This window comes from Macaca fascicularis, chromosome 19 (assembly GCF_037993035.2).
Source record: "Macaca fascicularis isolate 582-1 chromosome 19, T2T-MFA8v1.1".
In the NCBI taxonomy this organism is placed as follows: Eukaryota; Metazoa; Chordata; class Mammalia; order Primates; family Cercopithecidae; genus Macaca; species Macaca fascicularis.
This window is the reverse complement of record NC_088393.1, coordinates 9,700,149-9,720,720: the sequence shown is the minus strand read 5'-3', so window position 1 is coordinate 9,720,720 and position 20,572 is coordinate 9,700,149. Positions and strand designations below refer to the sequence as shown.

The 20,572-nt window shown below is 46.2% G+C and overlaps 1 protein-coding gene across 1 annotated transcript; it reads right to left on the bottom strand.

Annotated features, from left to right (window-relative positions):
• Positions 1 to 2,518: 2,518 nt before the first annotated feature.
• OR1M1 (olfactory receptor family 1 subfamily M member 1) lies at positions 2,519 to 4,323 on the bottom strand. The gene has a single exon (XM_005587858.4). The coding sequence runs from the start codon at positions 3,554 to 3,556 to the stop codon at positions 2,519 to 2,521; it is 1,038 nt and encodes a 345-aa protein (XP_005587915.3). The 5' UTR covers positions 3,557 to 4,323.
• Between the last annotated feature and the right edge of the window lie 16,249 nt (positions 4,324 to 20,572).

The window sequence follows — 20,572 nt, the reverse complement described above, 5'->3', positions numbered from 1 at the left end:
CACTGCACTCCAGCCTTGGCAACAGAGCGAAACTCCATCTAAATAATAAATAAATAAATAAATAAATAAATAAATAAATAGCTGGACTTGGTCCCAGCTACTTGGGAGGCTGAGGCAGGAGAATCGCTTGAGCCCAGGAGGCGGAAGTTGCAATGAGCTAAGATCACACCATTGCACTCCAGTCTGGGTGACACAGTGAGACTCCATCTAAAAAATAAAAAAGACATCATACTTTTCATCGTCTCGTGGCATTCTCAGAATGAAGGAGACCATTTGAATGTAAGAGAAAGTAATACCACATATTCTTATGCAGGAATATACATTTTTTTTACAACACACGCACACATCCTTATGAATTAATTTTATTTTTAAGTTGAAATGTAGTATTAGTCTGTCTGATATTGTTTGTTAAAGTGAGGCTGCCTTTAACAGTATCTAGAGAAAGAGGTGTTGAATCCAGTACAGAAGGAAGATGAGGCCGGGCACTGTGGCTCATGCCTGAAATCCCAGCGCTTTGGGAGGCCGAGGCAGGTGGATCACCTGAGATCAGGAGTTCAAGACCAGCCTGGCTAACGTGGTGAAACCCTGTCTCTATTAAAAATACAAAAATTAGCTGGGTGTGGTGGTGCGTGCCTGTAGTCCCAGCTACTCCAGAGGCTGAGGCAGGAGAATCGCTTGAACCCGGGAGGTGGAGGTTGCAGTGAGCTGAGATCTTGCCACTGTACTCCAGCCTGGTGACAGGCAAAACTTTGTCTCAAAATAAATAAATAAATAAGGAGATAAATAAATAAAGGTGAGATAAAAATAAATAAATAAATAAAATAAACAAATTTCCTACTAGGCAATTTGTTTTTGTTTTTTTGTTTTTAGCAGGATCTCACTCTGTTGCCCAGGCTGGAGTGCAGTGGTGTGATCATGGCTCACTGCAGCCGCAATCACCCCACGCTCAGGTGATGCATCCTCTCATCTCAGCCTCTGGAGTAGCTGGGACTACAGGTTCACACCACCACATCTGGCTAATTTTTTTATTTTTTTGTAGAAAAGAGGTTTCACTATGTTGCCCAGGGAAGTCTCAAACTCCTGGGCTCATTCAATCCACCCACCTCAGCTTCCAAAGTGCTTGGATTACAAGCACGAGCCACTGCACCCGGCCTTTTCTTCCTGTGGGTCTCACCGCTCAGAAACTCATTTCTAGAGTGTCTTCATTCCACTAACATACCAGCAACTTTGGACTTTAAGCTGTGAAACGAATGATCCAGAGAACCTGATTAAGGTCTTCGAATACAAGAGAAGATCATCATCGTTAAGGGTTAGAATTTGGAATCAGACCAAGTGGCTTTGAATCCCACCTGTGCTTTGTAAATAACTGTATGATTGTTGACAGTTTATTTCACTGCTCCAAGCTCTATTTACTCCTCTATAAAGTTAGCATCATTGGCCAGGCGCAGTGGCTCACACCTGTAATCCCAGCACTTTGGGAGGCCGAGGCGGGTGGATCACCTGAGGTCAGAGTTCGAGACCAGCCTGGGCAACATGGTGAAATGCCATCTCTACTAAAAATATAAAAAATTAGCCAGGCGTGGTGGTGGGCACCTGTAATCCCAGCTACTTGGGAGGCTGAGGCAGGAGAATCACTTGAACTGGAGAGGTGGAGGTTGCAATGAGCCAAAATGGTGCCACTGCACTCCAGCCTGGGTGACACAGTGAAACTCCTTCTCAAAAAAAAATTTTTTTTAAGTTAGCATTATCATGTTTGTTTACATATTTAGGAAGACTTCTATATCAGTCTGTTTGTGTTGTTATAAGGAACACCTGAGTCTGGGTTATTTATTTATTCATTTTTGAGACAGTTTTGCTATTGTCGCCCAGGCTGGAGTGCAGTGGTGCCGTCTCAGCTCACTGCAACCTCTGGCTCCTGGGTTCAAGCGATTCTCCTGCCTCAGCCTCTCCAGAAGCTGGGATTAGCTGGGAGTGCGCCACCATGCCTGGCTAATTTTTGTATTTTTGGTAGAGACAGGGTTTCACCATGTTGGCCAGGCTTCTCTCGAACTCCTGACCTCAAGTGATCTGCCTGCCACAGCCTCCCAAAGTGCTGGGATGACAGGAGTGAGCCACGAGGCCCAGCCTAGAGTGTGGGTAGTTTATAAAGAAAAGAGATTTGTTTCCCTCACAGTTCTGCGGACTGTGCAAGAAGGGTGATGCCATCATGTACTTCTGGTGCAGACCTCAGGAAGCTTCCAATCACGGTGGAAGGGGAAAGGGAGCTGGCTTGTCAAATCATGAGAGAGGAAGAGAGAGAGGGGAGGATTGCCAGGGTCTTTGTGAAGTAATAGAACAAGAACTTCCTCATTGCTATGGGGAGGGCACTAACGTCTTCATGGTGAATAAATAAATAAATAAATAATAATAATAATAAAATTCAAAGTGCCTAGTTTTCCAATACATGCAATTCCAGATGTTAGCCCAAGACCCCCAGATGTATACATTCTACCCCCTGGAAGTTCCTGAGTCCCGGCGCTCAGGAAGATGAGGTGATCTTTCTATTGACCAGCTTCCTGAGAGCCCCTTTCAGGTCTCTGTTCCTCAAGCTGTAGATGAAGGGGTTCAGCATGGGGGTGACTGCTGTGTACATCACGGCAGAAGCTTTCTCCTTCACAGCCGTGCGGACCGAGGAGGGACACAGATAGACGCCAATGGTGGTCCCATAGAAGAGAGCAACCACAGACAGGTGGGAGCTGCAGGTGGAGAAGGCTTTCTTCCTGCCGCCTGCGGAGGGGACCTTCATGACGGCTGCAAGGATGCGAGCATAGGAGGCCAGGATGCAGACGAAAGGCGTGGCTATCACCATCCCTGCCACAATGAGGATGAAGATCCTGCTCACTGATGTGTCTGTGCACGAAAGTCGGAGGATGGGAGTGAGGTCGCAGAAGTAGTGAGGCACCTCGTGGCTGCCGCAGAAAACGAGGCGGGCCATCAGGAGGATGTGGGTGAGAGAGATGAAGCAGGAAAACGCCCAGGGGACGCCGACCAGCAGACCACAGAGGCGTGGGCTCATGATCGTGGCGTAGTGCAACGGGTGGCAGATGGCCACGAACCGGTCATAAGCCATCACGGCGATTATGATGCTGTCCACGATGCCGAAGAAATGGAAGAAGTACATCTGGGTCAGGCAGCAGGGATAAGAGATGGCCTTGCTCCCGGTTTGAAGGCTCACCAGCATCTTGGGGATGGTGTTGGTGGCCAGACAGAAATCAACCAGGGACAGGTTGGCCAGGAAGAAGTACATGGGGGTGTGGAGGTAAGAGTCTCCGCTGATGGCCAGGATGATGAGCAGGTTCCCCACGACAGCGGCCAGGTACATGCAGAGGAACAGAGAAAAGAGAAGCGTCTCCTGCTCCAGCTTTTCTGAGAGTCCCAGGAGGATGAATGGAGAGGCACTGGTTTGATTTCTTGGCTCCATGGGTGTGAGTCCTCTGGAAGTGTGGAAAGGGGAGGTTATAGGAATGCCAGGGAGATGGTTTTGGAAGGTTAGATGAGATCGCATCCCAGTTCTCATCTGGGCTAATTATGACACCGTGTGTGTGTGTGTGTGTGTATATATATATATATATATGGAATATATGTAAATATATTCCACAGATGCAGATGTAGGGTATTGTAACTTTACAGACCCTGTCTCTAAAATAGAAATATTATATATATTATTACATATAAATATATATATATGTATGTATATATGAGACAGAGTCTTGCTCTGTCACCCAGATTGGAGTGCAGTGGTGCAATCTCTGCTCACTGCAATCTCTGCCTCTCAGGTTCAAGTGATTCTCCTGCCTCAGCCTCCTGAGTAGCTGAGACTACAGGTTCCCACCACCACACCCAGCTAATTTTTTATACTTTTAGTAGAAATGGGGTTTCATCATATTGGCCAGGCTGGTCTCGAACTCCTGACCTCGTGATCCACCCACCTCAGCCTCCCAAAGTGCTGGGGTTACAGGCGTGAGCCACCACTCCAGGCTAAATATATTAGTTAAAATTTAGAGACAGGGTCTTGCTCTGTCACCCAGGATGGAGTGCAGTGGTGCAAACATAGCTCATTGCAAACTTGAACTCCCGGGCTCAAGCCATTTTCCTGCCACAGCCTCTCTAGTAGCAAGGTCTGCAGGCACACACCACCAAGCCTGGCTTATTTATCTTTTTGTGTGTGTGGTGGAGACAGGGTCTTGCTATGTTGTCCAGGCTGGCCTTGAATTCCTGAGCTCAACTGATCCTCCCATCTAGGCCTTCCAAAGCACTGCGATTGCAGGTGTGAGCCACCGCACTTGGCCTGAAAACAGCTTATATACAGGTTGCACCTTAAACCATGGATGAAGTGTTTATAGCAATTCTTTTTTTTTATTAATTAAAAAATGTTAGGGCCAGGCAGGATGGGTCCCATCTGTAATCCCAGCACTTTGGGAGGCAGAGGAGGGCAAATTGCTTGAATGCAGGAGTTCAAGAGCAGCCTGAGTAACATGGCAAAACCCCATCTCTACCAAAAAAAAAAAAAAAGAAAAAAAAAAAAAAAAAAGCCAGGCATGATGGTGCACACCTATAGTCCCAAGTACTCGGGAGGCTGAGGTGGGAAGATTGCTTGACCTTTGGAGCAGAGGTTGTAGTGAGCCGAGATCACGCCACGGTACTCCAGCCTGGCGACAGAGCAAGACTCTGTCTCAATAATAATAATAATAATAATAATAATAATAATAATGCTATATGAAGCATTCTTTCCCTCTTTTCTTTCTTCCTGACATGGCAAACTCAACATATAAAAAAATAAAGTCTATTTTCTCCCGGAACCACTACGTCCATGAATGGAATCACCATCCTTCCAGATGCCTGTGTTTGAAATTTTCAGTCTTCCTCCCCATCTAGCTCCACCACCAAAGCCAATTCATCAATGAATGTCACATCCTCTACAAGTCGAACTTACTTCCTTTGTTTTTTTTTTTTTCCTTTGAGATGGGGTCTTGCTCTGTTGCCTAGGCTGGAGAGCAGTGGCACGATCTCGGCTCACTGTAACCTCTGCTTCCCAGGCTCAAACAATTCTCCTGCCTCACCCCCCCCGAGTAGCTGGGATTACAGGAGTGTGCCACCATGCCCAGCTCACTTTTGTATTTTTAGTAGAAATGGGATTTAACCTTGTTGGCCAGGCTGGTCACTAACGCTTGACATCAGGTGGTCCACCCCCACTTGGCCTCCCAAAGTGCTGGGATTGCGGGTGTAAGCCACTGCTCCTGGCCTGAACTTTCTATTTTTTATTTAATTAATTGATTAATTTATTTTTGAGATGGAGTCTCGCTCTGTCACCCAGGCTGGAGTGCAGTGGTGTGATCTCAGCTGACTGCAAGCTCTGCCTCCCGGGTTCATGCCCTTCTCCTGCCTCAGCCTTCCTAGTAGCTGGGACTACAGGTGCCTGCCGCCACGCCCGGCTAATTTTTTGTATTTTTAAGTAGAGACAGAGTTTCACTGTGTTAGCCAGGATGGTCTTGATCTCCTGACCTCATGATCCACCCACCTCGGCCTCCCAAAGTGCTGGGATTACAGGCGTGAGCCATTGCACCTGGCCTGAACTTTCTATTTTTATACTCATTTTCAGTCATCTCCTCTTCCAGACACCCTAAATGAAAGGCTCTTACTACTTCTGAGTTGCCAAGTTCACTAATCTTTAGCTAGCCTCATGCATCCAATTATCTTCCTTCAAAACTATCCTGAAGTTGGCTGAGTGCGATGGCTCACGCCTGTAATCACAGCACTTTGGGAGGCTGAGGAGGGCAGATCACGAGGTCAGGAGATCGAGAACATCCTGGCTAACATGGTGAAACCCTGTCTCTACTAAAAATACAAAAAAATTAGCTGGGCATGGTGGCGGGCACCTGTAGTCCCAGCTACTCGGAAGGCTGAGGCAGGAGAATGGCGTGAACCCAGGAGGCAGAGCTTGCAGTGAGCTGAGATTGCACCACTGCACTCCAGCCTGGGCAACAGAGCGAGACCCCGTCTCAAAAAAAGAAAAAAATATTATTGGTAATTGCAATATACAGTGGCAGGATCTGGGCTGAGTTGTGGGGACAAATATACAAAAATACACAGACCCTGTCCTCAAGACATTTGAAATCAGGAATTGTTTGTCTTTGTTCGTTTTTGTGACAGGCCTCTTGTCTGGGATACAGAAGGCATAAACATAATTGTTCCATATATGCATGAATCAGTGATGATTATCCTGTATTGCCAGGCACTGATCGAAGGTCTCTGCTAATTTGCTATTCATGACAACTGAATGATGTTAGTGCTGTTTCATGCAGGAAGAAATGGAATCACAGTAAGATTAATAAAATCAAACAGGGTTTCATAGACAGCGTATGGCAGAATTGGCCCATGCATTCTAAATCTAGAGCATGGACTCTTAATCTCTGTAATTCATGAAGCACACACGGATTCATGAATTCACAGTTTAGTGAGAGAGACGAACTCCAGGTAGCATTGATCAGATTATGAGGAGCTTGCATTAACAGAGAAACACAGCTCCCCACACACACCATTCCTGAGGATTGTAAGAGCACTCTGAAAACTGTTGAGTCAGGCAGTGATTTTTGGAAAATATGTCAGTTGATAAAATAGCCTTAGGCCAGGCACAGTGGCTTACACCTGTAATCCCAGCACTTTGGGAGGCTGAGGCAGGCGGATCGCCTGAGGTCAGGAGTTCGAGACCAGCCTGGCTGACATGGCAAAACCCCATCTCTACTAAAAATACAAAAAATTAGCCGGGCGTAGTGGTGGGCACCTGTAATCCTGGCTACTTGGGAGGCTGAGGCAGGAGAATCGCTTGAACCCAGGAGGCAGAGGTTGCAGTGAGCCGAGATTGTGCCATTGTACTCCAGCCGGGGTGATAAGAGCGAAACTCCATCTCAAAAAAAAAAAAAAAAAAAAAAAAAAAATGTGGTATAAATACACAATGGAAAACTATTCAGCCATAAAAATGAAGGAGATCTTGTCATTACAGCAGTATGGAAAGAACTGGAGCATATTATAAATGAAATAAGCCAGGAACAGAAAGTTAAACACTGCATGTTCTCACTCATATGTGAAAGCAAAAAGGAAAAACATGATCTCATAGAAGTAAAAAAGAACAGAGGATACTAGAGTCTGGGAAGGGTAGAGGGAGGGAGCAGAGAGGAAGAGATTTGTTACAGCATACAGAATTACAGGCAAATAGGAAGAGTAAGTTCTAGTGTTCTACATCCCTGTAGCATGAATACAGTTAACAATAATATGCTATATAGCTAAACAGCTAGAAGGAGAATATTGAATGTTCCCAACACAGAGAAATGATAAATGTTTGCGATAATAGATGTGCTAATTACCCAGATCTGATCACTGTACATTACATATATGGAAACTTTAGTATGTACCTCATAAATATATACAATTAAAACATTTTAAAAAGAGTCAGGGTATTTTTTTTTTCCCGAGACGGAGTTTCCCTCTTGTTGCCCAGGCGGGAGTGCAATGGTGTGATCTCAGCTCACTGCAACCTCCACCTCCCGGGTAAGTGATTCTCCGGCCTCAACTTCCCGAGTAGCTGGGATTACAGGCATGTGCCACCACACCTGGCTAATTTTTTGTATTTTTAGTGGAGAAGAGGTTTCATCATGTGGACCAGGCTGGTCTCGAACTCCTGACCACAGGTGATCCACCCGCCTCGGCCTTCCAAAGGGCTGGGATTACAGTGTGAGCCATTGCGCCCGCCCGAGTCAGAGTATTTTTCTATCTCAAGACAAGCCAGTGAACGCTCTGTGATTAAATTACTAATGGAATCAACGAACTGATCTCAGACATCCTCCTGCCCTGACACCTATGCTTTCACTGAATTACTCTGTTGCTCCTCATTCTTCCACAGCTCTTGGGAAAAATTTAAGTATCAGGAACCGGAAGATTCATCTCTTAAGCTTCTTGATGAGCCTCTCTCCAAGGAAGCACCAGTCCTATCCTATCTGGACCTCCGCATTCTGTGTCTAAGGTCTCTCAGCCTGGAATACTTGGGAATCTCCAAGGGCTTCCAAGACCCAACATGGGGAATAACACGAACTTCTGCCTACGGAAGTATTGCGGGGGAAGCCATCTGTTTCTTCAGGCACTCAAGTGGGCTTGGAAAAGAAAGTCCAGGCTGGGCGCAGCGGCTCACGCTTGTAATACTAGAACTTTGGGAGGCCAAGGCGGGTAGATCACCTGAGGTCAGGAGTTGGACACCAGCGTGGCCATTACGGTGAAACCCCAGCTCTACTAAAACTACAAAAATTAGCTGGGTGTGGTGGTGGGCATCTGTAATTCCAGCTACCTGGGAGGCTGAGGCAGGAGAATCGGTTGAACCCGGGAGGTGGTGGTTGCAGTGAGCTGAGATCGTGCCACTCTACTCCAGCCTGGGTGACAGAGTGAGACTCCATCTCAAAAACAAACAAAAAAAAAGAAAGTCTAGTTACGGAGAAAAGCAGTGCTACAAATAATCATGGTTTTTAGGTAAAGGACTGGTAGCATCACAACTAAAGCAGGCTGAGCTAGTTTGGTAAGAAGAGCCATTGGATTCTGGGCTGAGAAGTGGGTGCTGATCGACCAGACAGAATCTTCCAGTGTCGGCTGAGCACAGTGAATCCCAGTACTTTGGGAGGCCAAGGCGGGTGGATCACCTGAGATCAGGAGTTCGAGACCAGCCTGACCAATATGGTGAAACCCCGTCTCTACTAAAAATACAAAATTTGCAAGGCATGCTGGTGCATGCCTGTAATCCCAGCTACTCGGGAGGCTGACGTAGGAGAATTGCTTGAACCTGGGAGTCAGAGGTTACAGTGACCTGAGATCGCACCATTGCACTCCGGCCTGGGCAACAAGAGCAAAACTCTGTCTCAGGGGAAAAAAAAGTTCAAAACATCAGCCAGGTGTGGTGGCACATGCCTGTAGTCCCAGCTACTCCAGAGGCTGAGGCAGGAGGATTGCTTAAGCCCAGGAGGTAGAAGCTGCAGTGAGCTGTGATTGTGCCACTGCACTCCAGCCTGGATGACAGAGCAAGGTTCTGTCTCTAAAATAAATAAATCAGTAAATCAATAAATAATAAAAAAGAATCTTCCAGTGTATCTGAGATCATTGAGCTTGGCCTTCATTAATTTTATCAACATTCATTCAGTCTCTCTCTCTCTCTCAACTCACTTACTGGGCTATCTTTCCTCTTCTTGACACCATCACCCAGGCATGAGTTAAACTGGCTCAGTGTTCTCCCAGCAGGTACTAGATGATGAAGTTAGATGCTCAGGCCAGCAGATGCTACATAGAAGCAGTGGGAAGTTGTTCTCCCAGTCCAAAGAAGAAAAGCTAGGGTGGGAGATAACTTGTAGGAACCGAGGGAATATTTATAATTTCTGGGCCAATAAGAAGTCAATTCCCCAAGCTCCTTGTTACACAAATTGTCCAATTTCATCTCTGGTCCCTGAATAGTTCTGTTTCCTATGGGGGCTGGGACATGACAGTAAGAACCATTTTATATCTTCATGAGGCAACTTAGGGGTAAGTTGCATGATTCCTAACTTTCTCTGTACCCTCTCCTCCAGGAACAAACTCTCCTTGTCTTCTAAACTCAGTCTTTCCAATGCCTAGGGCTTCTTACATCAGAAGTTTCCATTCTTATTGAAAGCCAATGTTCCTCATTGCTTAAAGAACTAAGAAATGGCTGAGTGCGGTGGCTCACGCCTGTAATCCCAGCACTTTGGGAGGCTGAGACGGGTGGATCACAAAGTCGAGATCGAGATCATCCTGGCCAACATTGTGAGACCCCGTCTCTACTAAAAATACAAAAATTAGCTTGGCATGGTGGTGTGCACCTGTAGTCCCAGCTACTCGGGAGGCTGAGGCAAGAGAATCGCTTGAACCCGGGAGGTGGAGATTGCGGTGAGCCGAGATTGCACCATTGTACTCCAGCCTGGGCAACAAGAGCGAACCTCCCTCTAAAAAAAAAAAAGAACTAAGAAACCATCCAAACATTTTCCCATGTCCACCCAGTGATCTGTCACCAAGACCCAGGGCTACCTGCTTTCATCCCTTAACCTCAACAGGGCAGCTCTCTGTAAAGGCATCATGGCTTTCGTTCAGTTCTGCAAAAGGAGAAACTAGAATCTACCCTAATGGGTGTACAGGTGTACACGGAGAGAGTGGTTGGCTGACTAAGTCTGCAGCCAGATTCTCACCGAGTATTGAGATCATGGTGGCATGACCAGGAATTTTCAGGAATTTGGTTTTATAAGGTCATGCCTGGATTATTGGGTTGTGTGTCTACTCAATAAATACTCATGAAACTGATGGGTACATGAAGGTTCGGTTTTTCTTTTTCTTTTTCTTTTTTTTTTGAGACAGAGTCTCGCTCTGTTGCCCAGGCTGGAGCGCAGTGGCGTGATCTCTGCTCACTGCAAGCTCTGCCTCCCAGGTTCACGCCATTCTCCTGCCTCAGTCTCCTGAGTAGCTGGGACTACAGGTGCCTGCCATCACGCCCGGCTAACTTTTTGTGTTTTTAGTAGAGATGGAGTTTCACCTTGTTGGTCAGGATGGTCTCGATCTCCTGACCTCGTAATCCGCCCGCCTTGGCCTCCCAAAGTGCTGGGATTACAGGCATGAGCCACCGCACCCGGCCAAAGGCTCGGTTTTTCAAAGCCATTAGCTATGTAAATACCCCAATACAGACAAGGTAAAGAGCATAGTACTAGGTTGAGCCATATGCAATTGCCAATATTCTACTATCTTTGATCAACAAAACTGGCTTTTTTTTTTTGGTGTGCCTCAGCTTCGTATAATGAAATCCACTCAGCTTCCACAAGGATCAAGTCAAGCCTCTGTTGAATTTGTGTCCTACCTACTTTGACCTCTCTCTTTCCAGAGATAATTTCAGAGCGAATTCCATATATATAATGATTTTGGTATGTCTTCAAAACACAAAAATCTCGTTTTGAAAGCATAACCACAATACCATTATTATTATTATTTTGAGATGGAGTCTTGCTCTGTCACCCAGGCTGGAGTGGAGTGGTGCAATCTTGGCTCACCGCAACCTCCGCTTCCCAGGTTCAAGCGATTCTCCTGCCTCAGCCTCCTGAGTAGGGAGGCTCCCAAGTTGTATTTTTAGTAGAGACAGGATTTCACCATGTTGGCCAGGTTAGTCTTGGACTCCTGACCTCAAGCAATCCACCCACCTCAGCCTCCCAAAGTGCTAGGATTACAGGCGTGAGCCACTAAGCCTGGCAATTATTTTGATTCAAAATATTAATAATAATTATATAACATTTTCAAATATATAATCATTATTCAAATTACCCAAAGTGCCTCATACATTTTTAGTTTTTCACATTAGAATTCATATGATGTCCATAGATTGCAATTGGTTGATTACTATCTTAAGTCCTTTTTAATCTATAGGTTTTTCTGTTTTCCTTTCTTTTCCTTTGAACAAGGTCTCATTCTGTCACTTAGGTTGGAATGCAGTGGTCTGATCATAGCTCCTGGCAGCCTCCAATTCCTGGGCTTAAGTAACCCTCCTGCTTCAGCCTCCTGAGTAGCTGGGACTACAGGTGTGTGCCATCAATCCTGGCTAATTTTTAAAAATTTGTGATGTTTTATAGAGATGAGGTCTCGCTATGTTTCCTGGGCTGGTCTCCAACTCTTGGCCTCAAGGGATTGAATTACAGGTGTCAATCACCACACCCAGCCAAAAGCTCTTGTTTCTCTTTTACCTATTACTTCTTTAATGCTCTTCCTTTATTTGTGTAGATCTGAGTTTCTGACCTATATTTCTTCTCTATAAATTACTTCTTTTAAGATTTTTTTGTTTTGTTTTGAGATAGAGGTTTGCTCTTGTCACCCAGGCTGGAGTGCAGTGGCACAATCTTGGCTCACTGCAACCTCTGCCTCCCGGGTTCAAGCAATTCATGTGCCTCAGCCTCCTAGGTAGCTAGAATTACCTGTGTATGCCACCACACCCAGCTAATTTTTTGTATTTTTAGTAGAGATAGGATTTCACTATGTTGGAGAGTCTGGTCTTGAACTCCTGGCCTCTAGTGATTCGCCCATCTACCGTAGTGCTGGGGTCACAGGCATGAGCCACCACACCCAGCCCTGAAGTAGTTTTTCAGGTTAACTTTAGAATGCCTTTGGCCAAGAGGAGGGGTCCATTCAGACGGATGGGGGTGGTTAGCGTTTTATTTTTGGCTTACAAGCACTTGCTGGGTTTGTTTGGAGAGTCGACAGTTGACAGTAGCATCAATATTAATGGTTATATTACACTTTTTTTTTTTTGAAACATAATTTCACTCTTGTTGCACAGGATGGAGTGCAATGGCATGATCTCAGCTCAGGGCAACCTCTGCCTCCTGGGTTCAAGCAATTCTCCTGCTTCAGCAACCTCTGCCTCCTGGGTTCAAGCGATTCTCCTGTTTCAGCAACCTCTGCCTCCTGGGTTCAGCCTCCAGAGTAGCTGGGATTACAGGCGCCTGCCACCATGCCCAGCTAATTTTTTGTGTTTTCAGTAGAGACGGGGTTTCATCATGTTGGCCAGGCTGGTCTCAAACTCCTGACCTCAGTTGATCCACTCACCTTGGCCTCCCAAAGTGCTGGGATTACAGGTGCGAGCCACTGCGCCCAGCCAGTAGCATTAATATTAATGATTATATTACACTTTTTTTTTTTTCTTTTTTGAGACGGAGTTTCACTCTTGCTGCCCAGGCTTGAGTGCAAGGGTGCAGTTTTGGCTCACTGCAACCTCTGCCTCCTGGGTTCAAGCGATTCTCCTTCCTCAGCCTCCTGAGTAGCTGGGATTACAGGCATGCACCACCATGCCTGGCTAATTTTGTATTTTTAGTAGAGACAGGGTTTCTCCATGTTGGTCAGACTGATCTCGAACTCCTGACCTCAGGTGATCTGCCCGCCTCGCCTTCTCAAAGTGCTGGGATTACAGGCACGAACCACCTCACCTGGTCTGGTTGTATTACACTTGCAAAGTCCATTTGGTTCAATAAGACTTTTTTCTTTCTTTCCTTCCTTCCTTCCTTCCTTCCTTCCTTCCTTCCTTCCTTCCTTCCTTCCTTCCTTCCTTCCTTCCTCCCTCCCTCCCTCCCTCCCTCCCTCCCTTCCTTCCTTCTTTCTTTTCTTTCTTTCTTTTTTTCTTTTTTTTTTTGAGACAGAGTCTTGCTCTGTCGCCCAGGCTGGAGCGCAGTGGCCGGATCTCGGCTCACTGCAAGCTCCACCTCCCGGGTTTACGCCATTCTCCTGCCTCAGCCTCCCGAGTAGCTGGGACTACAGGCGCCCGCCACCTCGCCTGGCTAGTTTTTTGTATTTTTTAGTAGAGACGGGGTTTCACTGTGTTAGCCAGGATGGTCTCGATCTCCTGACCTCGTGATCCGCCCGTCTCGGCCTCCCAAAGTGCTGGGATTACAGGCTTGAGCCACCGCGCCCGGCCTCTTTCTTTTTTTTTTTGACAGGGTTTCGCTCTTGTTGCCCAGGCTGGAGTGCAAAGGTGCAACCTCGGCTAATTGCAACCTCCGCCTCTCAAGTTCAAGTGACTCTTCTGCCTAAGCCTCCAGAGTAGCTGGGATTACATGCGCCCGCCATCACACCAGCTAATTTTTTGTATTTTCAGTAGAGACAGGGTTTCACCATGTTGGCCAGGCTGGTCTTGAACTCCTGACCTCAGGTGATCCACCCACTTCAGTCTCCCAAAGTGCTAGGATCACAGGCATGAGCCACCATGCCTGGCCTCAATGAGATTTCTTATAAATTGTAAAGTTAAAAAATCTCAGGACCTCAGACTCACTATGGAAAAGGGAAGGTTCAGCCTGGAAGTTGTCATGCAACACCCTCTTCCAAAATGAATAGCTGTTACTAGCATTATGCACTAGCCAAATCCCCATATAAAAGTAATAAGCCTCAGGCAGTTAGGAAGGACAGCCCCCATACCTCATTTAAAAGTAAATTCTGCCAGGCATGGTGGCTCACACCTGTAATCATAGCACTTTGGGAGGCCGAGGCTGATACTCTGTTCTGTTTTTCCTAGTCTCTCAGGCTGGGATTACAGGCACCCACCACCATGCTCAGCCAATTTTTTGTATTTTTAGTAGAGATGGGGTTTCACCATATTGGCCAGGCTGGTCTTGAACTCCTGACCTCAGGTGATCCACCCAACTTGATCTCCCAAAGCACTGGGATTATAGGTGTGAGCCACCATGCCTGGCCCAAGTCTAGATTCTAAAACTAAAGTCTGCTTGATTCCAACAGTGATAATGCTGATTACAAGCTTATCTTTCAAGATGGAGAATAAAGACAAGATGGAGAGTAGTCACTCCTCCACCTTCCCACAGGCATCTGCATAACTGATTCTTCCTTTTTTCTCTTCAAACATTCACCTTATCTTACATAAAATGTAGATTTACTGGGCACTAAAGTCTCCCTCCTCACACCACTTAAGGAAATATATAAATACTGAACATCCTGAAAAACCTCTTGAGAAAAGCAGATGTGTCTGTGGCTTGTGTTTTTTTCAGATGCACTCTAAAGCTCTGGCTCAATAAATCTAAATTGGGCCAGGAACAGTGGTTCACAGCTGTAATCCCAGCCCTTTGGGAGGCCAAGGCAGGAGAATCACTTGAGCCCAGGAGTTTGAGATCGGCCTGGATAACATAGTGTGAAAAGTAAAAAGTTCCTCTACAAAGTTCCCCTTCTTGTTAAAGAATAAATCATAAGTGTTAGAAATAATAGTTTCTTTTAAAGACTTTCTTCAAGCCTGCTTGCTTTGTGCTAATAACTCTTTGTTAAGCCCTATCCTATATAATTGTTGGATATGCTTACAGACATGTTCCAGCTCACAGCCCATGTCCCTTCCTTATTTGGAAATGTTATTGCTTCCTTAAACCTTTTGTAAGCAACTTCTTTGTTCTTCCTTGCACTTACCTATTTAGGAAAGTTTTAGGCTATTAGCAAATCAGGTATCGGTTTAAGATTGTGAGGTCTCGCTCTAGGCAATGGATGCAGGACACAGCAGTCAGGATGACCCAAATGCGTAAGGGATAAATATGTCTGCTTTTCCTTTGTTCAAGTATGTTCTCACCATTGTTCCATCTGCAGTTGAGCACCTTTTCTGCAGAAAGTGAAGATGGCCTTGCTGAGAGATCTTTTGTCTCTGTGCTGACTTTTCTTCATGGAACCAATTATCTATTTCTAACAATTTTGATATTTCTTTTTTTTTTTTTTTTTTTTTGAGACGGAGTCTCGCTCTGTCGCCCAGGCTGGAGTGCAGTGGCCGGATCTCAGCTCACTGCAAGCTCCGCCTCCCGGGTTCCCGCCGTTCTCCTGCCTCAGCCTCCCGAGTAGCTGGGACCACAGGCGCCGCCACCTCGCCCGGCTAGTTTTTTTTTTGTATTTTTTAGTAGAGACGGGGTTTCACCGTGTTCGCCAGGATGGTCTCGATCTCCTGACCTCGTGATCCGCCCGTCTCGGCCTCCCAAAGTGCTGGGATTACAGGCTTGAGCCACCGCGCCCGGCCACAATTTTGATATTTCTAACAATAAGTGTCAGAAATAATAGTTTCTTTTAAAAAATAACTTCCTTCTGTTGGGAGAAAAGCTGAGTGTTGGGAGAAGCTGAGGCAGGGCTTGCATTTCTGACACAATGTAAAAGAGTCTTGGAACATGTCCGGGGTCCAGGGTCTAAAACCCCTTGTGGCCTTTGGAACACCAAGCTCTGTGCTAATGGGTGGAAGTCTACCCTGATCCACCGTAATCTAAGCCCAGGGCACAAAACCCCTTGTGGCTTGGATAGAATCCAGGGCTTATGGCCTCTGGAATGTGTCTAGACTTGCTGGCTCCTTGCTCTCCCAGGATCAATTGTAACTTGAGTTAAAAGAATCTGCTCTCCATGACCTCAAGTAGCAGAGGATATGTTAAACTGTCACAGTTGTAAATCATGTGCTTAATGCAACACTCCCTTTCAACCACACATTCTCACCACCTATTTCTTTGTTTGATCTCCCATAAATAGTCTGGGCTTCTGGAACTCAGGGCCTTCACAGCCTCCACACTCGCATTGGCCCCCTGGACCCACTTTCTCTCTCAAACTCTTTTCTCATTCCTCTGACTCCACTGGACTTCGTCGCCCCCACGACCTGGTGTCGGGTCTGATCACCCCAACACCTTCAAGTTTCCTTGCTTTTTGCTAATAACACTTTGTTAAGCCCTTTGTAGCTGTTAAATACTGTAAAAGAATAAATACATTCTATGTCCTTGTACTTTAACCAAGTTATTTGTTCTGGCCTATAGCCTGCTCAGACATGTCCGAACATACACAGGCATTTCCTGGCTTACAGTCTATGCCCCTTCTTTATTTGGAAATGTTATTATTCTCCTAGTTTCCTGTAAACAACCCCCTTCTTTTCTTTGTTCACCATTGCGCATTTACTTATTTAGGAAAGTTTTAAGTTTTTAGCCAATCAGGACCAGTCTAGATTGTGCGGTCCAGCTCCAGCCAATGAAGATAGGACACAGCAGTAAGGACCCAATGCGTTAGGGACAAAAACCTCTGCTTTTCTTTGTTCAGAATTCTCTTGTGGCAATCAGACTTCTGAGAAGCACCCTTTCTGCAGAAAGTAAAATTGCCTTGCTGAGAAAATTCTTTGAGTGCTAGTTCTTCTTTTTGGCACCAAGGAACAAGCATTTGTTTCTAACACTAGGTGTGGACAAATTTGAGAGTTAAAAATTCCAGGGAGGGCTGGGCATGGTGGTTCACGTCTGTAATCCCAGCACTTTGGGAGGCTGAAGCAGGCAGATCACTTGAGGTCAGGAGTTTGAGCCCAGCCTGGCCAACATGGTGAAACCCTGTCTCTACAAACAATACAAAAAATTAGCCAGGCATGGTGGCAAACACCTATAATCCCAGCTATTCAGGAGGTTGAGGCATGAGACTTGTTACAACCCAGGAGGCAGAGGTCACAGTGAGCCAAGATTGCACTACTGCACTCCAGCCTGTGCAACAGAGCAAGATTGTCAAAAAAAAAAAAAAAAAAACACAAAAAAACAAAAACCAAAAATTCCAGGGATCCAGGAAGGAGATCAATTATAGTATGGCTTCCATGCTTTTATGAGCTTTACCTCCTCTAGGAACTCAGCCATGTTCTCAAGTAAATACTGGAGAAACATCCCTTCATCCTTCCAGCAAGGGGAGAAAAAAATAACCATTTTGAAATATGCCAGAGCATTTTGTTCTTAACAAGGTCTGCCCTCTGGAGAAATTAGTTAATCAGAGCCTAACCTGCCGGAGTTTTACCAGTGTCTAAATGACCAGGAGGAAGGGAAATACCCAACTTCAGCACACTCCAGCTGTACTGTCCCAACTAAGGAGAGGGGAAAGTAATTAATAAATACTTGTAGGCTGGGTGTGGTGGCTCACACCTGTAATCCCAGCACTTTGGGAGGCCAAGGCGGGTGGATCACCTGAGGTTGGGAGTTCATGACCAGTCTGACCAACATGGAGAAACCCCATCTGTACTAAAAATACAAAATTAGCTGGGCATGGTGGTGCATACCTGTAATCCCAGCTACTTGAGAGGCTGAGGCAGGAGAATTGCTTGAACCCAGAAGGCAGAGGTTGCAGTGAGCCAAGATCATGCCATTGCACTCCAGCCCGGGCAACAAGAGTGAAACTCCGTCTCAAAAAAAAAATAAATAAATAAACAAATACTTGTGAAATTCACAGTCCAGAGGCATAGACTCATTAAAAGATTGAGATCTAATCATAGGACTATATAATGCTTTTCACCCTCTCACACACACACACACACACACACACACACCCACACACACCCTGTAATACATTACTAAAGGCTTATTTACAACAGTTTCTTTCACCAAGTAAATCAGGTTTGGCTATCAAGAAAAAGTTACAGGGCATATTACAAAGCAAAAACACAGTCTGGAGAGAAAGAGCAAGCATCAGAACCAGACATAGTGGAAATGCTGGAATTATCAGGCAGAGAATTTAAAATTAATATACTAAGGGCTCTAATGGATAAAGCAGACAGCATGCAAGAACAGATGGGCAATGTAAGCAGAGAAGGAAATTCTAAGAAAGAACCAAAATGAAATGCTGAAGATACAAATACTGTAACAGAAATGAAGACTGCCTTTGATTGGCTTATTAGAAGATTTAATGTGCTAGTCTCTTTTGCGATACTGGGTAATCTATAAAGAAAAGAGGTTTTATTGGCTCACGGTTCTGCAGACTGTACCAGTATGGCTCCAGCATTTGCTTCCGGTGCAGGCCTCAGGAACCTTGCAATCATGGCAGAAGGTGAAGGGAAGCCAGCATGCCACATGGCGTGAGGGCCAACATGGTAAAACCACATCTCTACTAAAATACAAAAATTAACTGGGTGTGGTGGCAGACATCTGTAATCCCAGCTACTTGGGAGGTTGAGGCAAGAGAATCACTTGAACCCGGGAGTCGAAGGCTGCAGTGAGCTGAGATGGTGCCACTGCACTCAATCTTGGGTGACAGAGCAGGACTCTGGAAAAAAAAAAAAAAAAAAGAATGGCCAGGTGGCACGGTGGCTAACACCTGTAATCCCAGCACTTTGGGAGGCCCAGGCAGTCGGATCACCTGAGATCAGGAGTTTCAGACCGGCCTGGCCAACATGGCGAAACCCGGTCTCTACTAAAAATACAAAAATTAGCCAGGCAGGGTGGCATCCACCTATGATCGCAGTTACTTGGGAAGCCAAGGCAGGAGAATCACTTGAACCCAGGAGGCAGAGGTTGCAGGGAGCCAAGATCCCACCACTGCACTCCAGCCTGGGCTACAGAGAGAGACTCCAACTCAAAAACAAAAACAAAAACAAAAACAGAATTTAAGATAACTGGAAGGTGGGAGGATTGCTTGAGCCCAAGTTTAGGGCTGTAGTGTACAATGATCATGCTTGTGAATAATCACTGTGCTCCAGGCTGGGCAACATAGCAAGACCCTTGTCTCAAAAAAAAAAATTAAACTAAAAAAAAAATAAGGCCAGGCACGGTAGCTCACTCCCGTAATCCCAGCACTTTGGGAGGCCAGGGCAGCTGGATCACAAGGTCAAGAGTTCAAGACCAGCCTGTCCAAGATGGTGAAATCCCATCTCTACTAAAAATACAAAAAAATTAGCCAGACATGGTGGCACGCACCTGTAGTCCCAGCTACTTGGGAGGCTGAGGCAGGAGAATCGCTTGAACCTAGGAGTTAGAGGTTGTAGTGAGCCGAGATCACGTCACTGCACTCCAGCCTGGGCAATAGAGCGAGACTCCATATCAAAAAAAAAAAAAAAAAAAACATAAAAAAATAAAATAGGCTGGGCGCAGTGGCTCATGCCTGTAATCTCAGCACTTTGGGAGGCCGAGGCAGGTGGATCACCTGAGGTTGGGAGTTCGAGAGCAGGAATGACCAACATGGGGAAACTCCATCTCTACTAAAAATACAAAATTAGCGGGGCGTGATGGTGGGCACCTGTAATCCCAGCTACTCGGGAGGCTGAGGCAGGAGAATCGCTTGAACCCAGGAGGTGGAGGTTGCAGTGAGCCGAGATCGCACCACCGCACTCCAGCCTGGGTGACAGAGCAGAGACTCCATCTCAAAAAACAACAACAAAACCTGGACTGGGGTTGCTGCAGTTCCCAATGGAGACACATGGGGGCAGAAGAAGCACGCAGTGAGGATGTCTCAGGCGCTCCAGTCCCTCGGGCACTTTTCACACACAGCATCTCCCTCCTGGCACAGACATTTGCTTAATCCTTGTGCCTTTCCCTACCTGACCTCGGTGCCACTGGGGAGCCAGAAGCCTACAGCCCAGGGGCTTCCCAAGTGAAGGCACACTGGGAAAGGGTTGAAAGTGGCCTTACTTTTGCCAAATTTCCCACCCCAGCCCCTGGGCTCCGTGAATCTCTGCCCACCTAACCCAGGACTGGGGTGGGGCCATCTGGTTTCTGTTGTCCCCAGAGAGATACTGAAGTTATGCAAGAAAAAGAGAGAGAGAGCCAGGCACGGTGGCTCACGCCTGTAATCCCAGCACTTTGGGAGGCCGAGGCAGGTGGATCACAAGGTCAGGAGATCGAGATCATCCTGGCTAACACGGTGAAATCCCATCTCAACTAAAAATACAAAAAAGTTAGCCAGGCGTGGTGGCGGGCACCTGTAGTCCCAGCTACTCAGGAGGCTGAGGCAGGAGAATGGTGTGAACCCAGGAGACAGAGTTTGCAGTGAACTGAGATTGTGCCACTGCACTCCAGCCTGGGTGACAGAGCGAGACTCTGTCTCGAAAAAGAAAAAAAAAAGAAGAAGAAAAAAGAAAAAGAGAGAAGACCAGACCCAGTGGCTCATGCCTGCAATCCCAACACTTTGAGATTTCGAGGCCGGTGGATCACCTGAAGTCAGGCATTCAAGACCAGCCTGGCTAACATGACGAAACCCCGTCTTTACTAAAAATATAAAAATTAGT

Bases quoted from the DNA above. Each gene is read 5' to 3' on its own strand.
- OR1M1 (XM_005587858.4), bottom strand. From the start codon at position 3,556: ATGAGAACTGGGATGCGATCTCATCTAACCTTCCAAAACCATCTCCCT.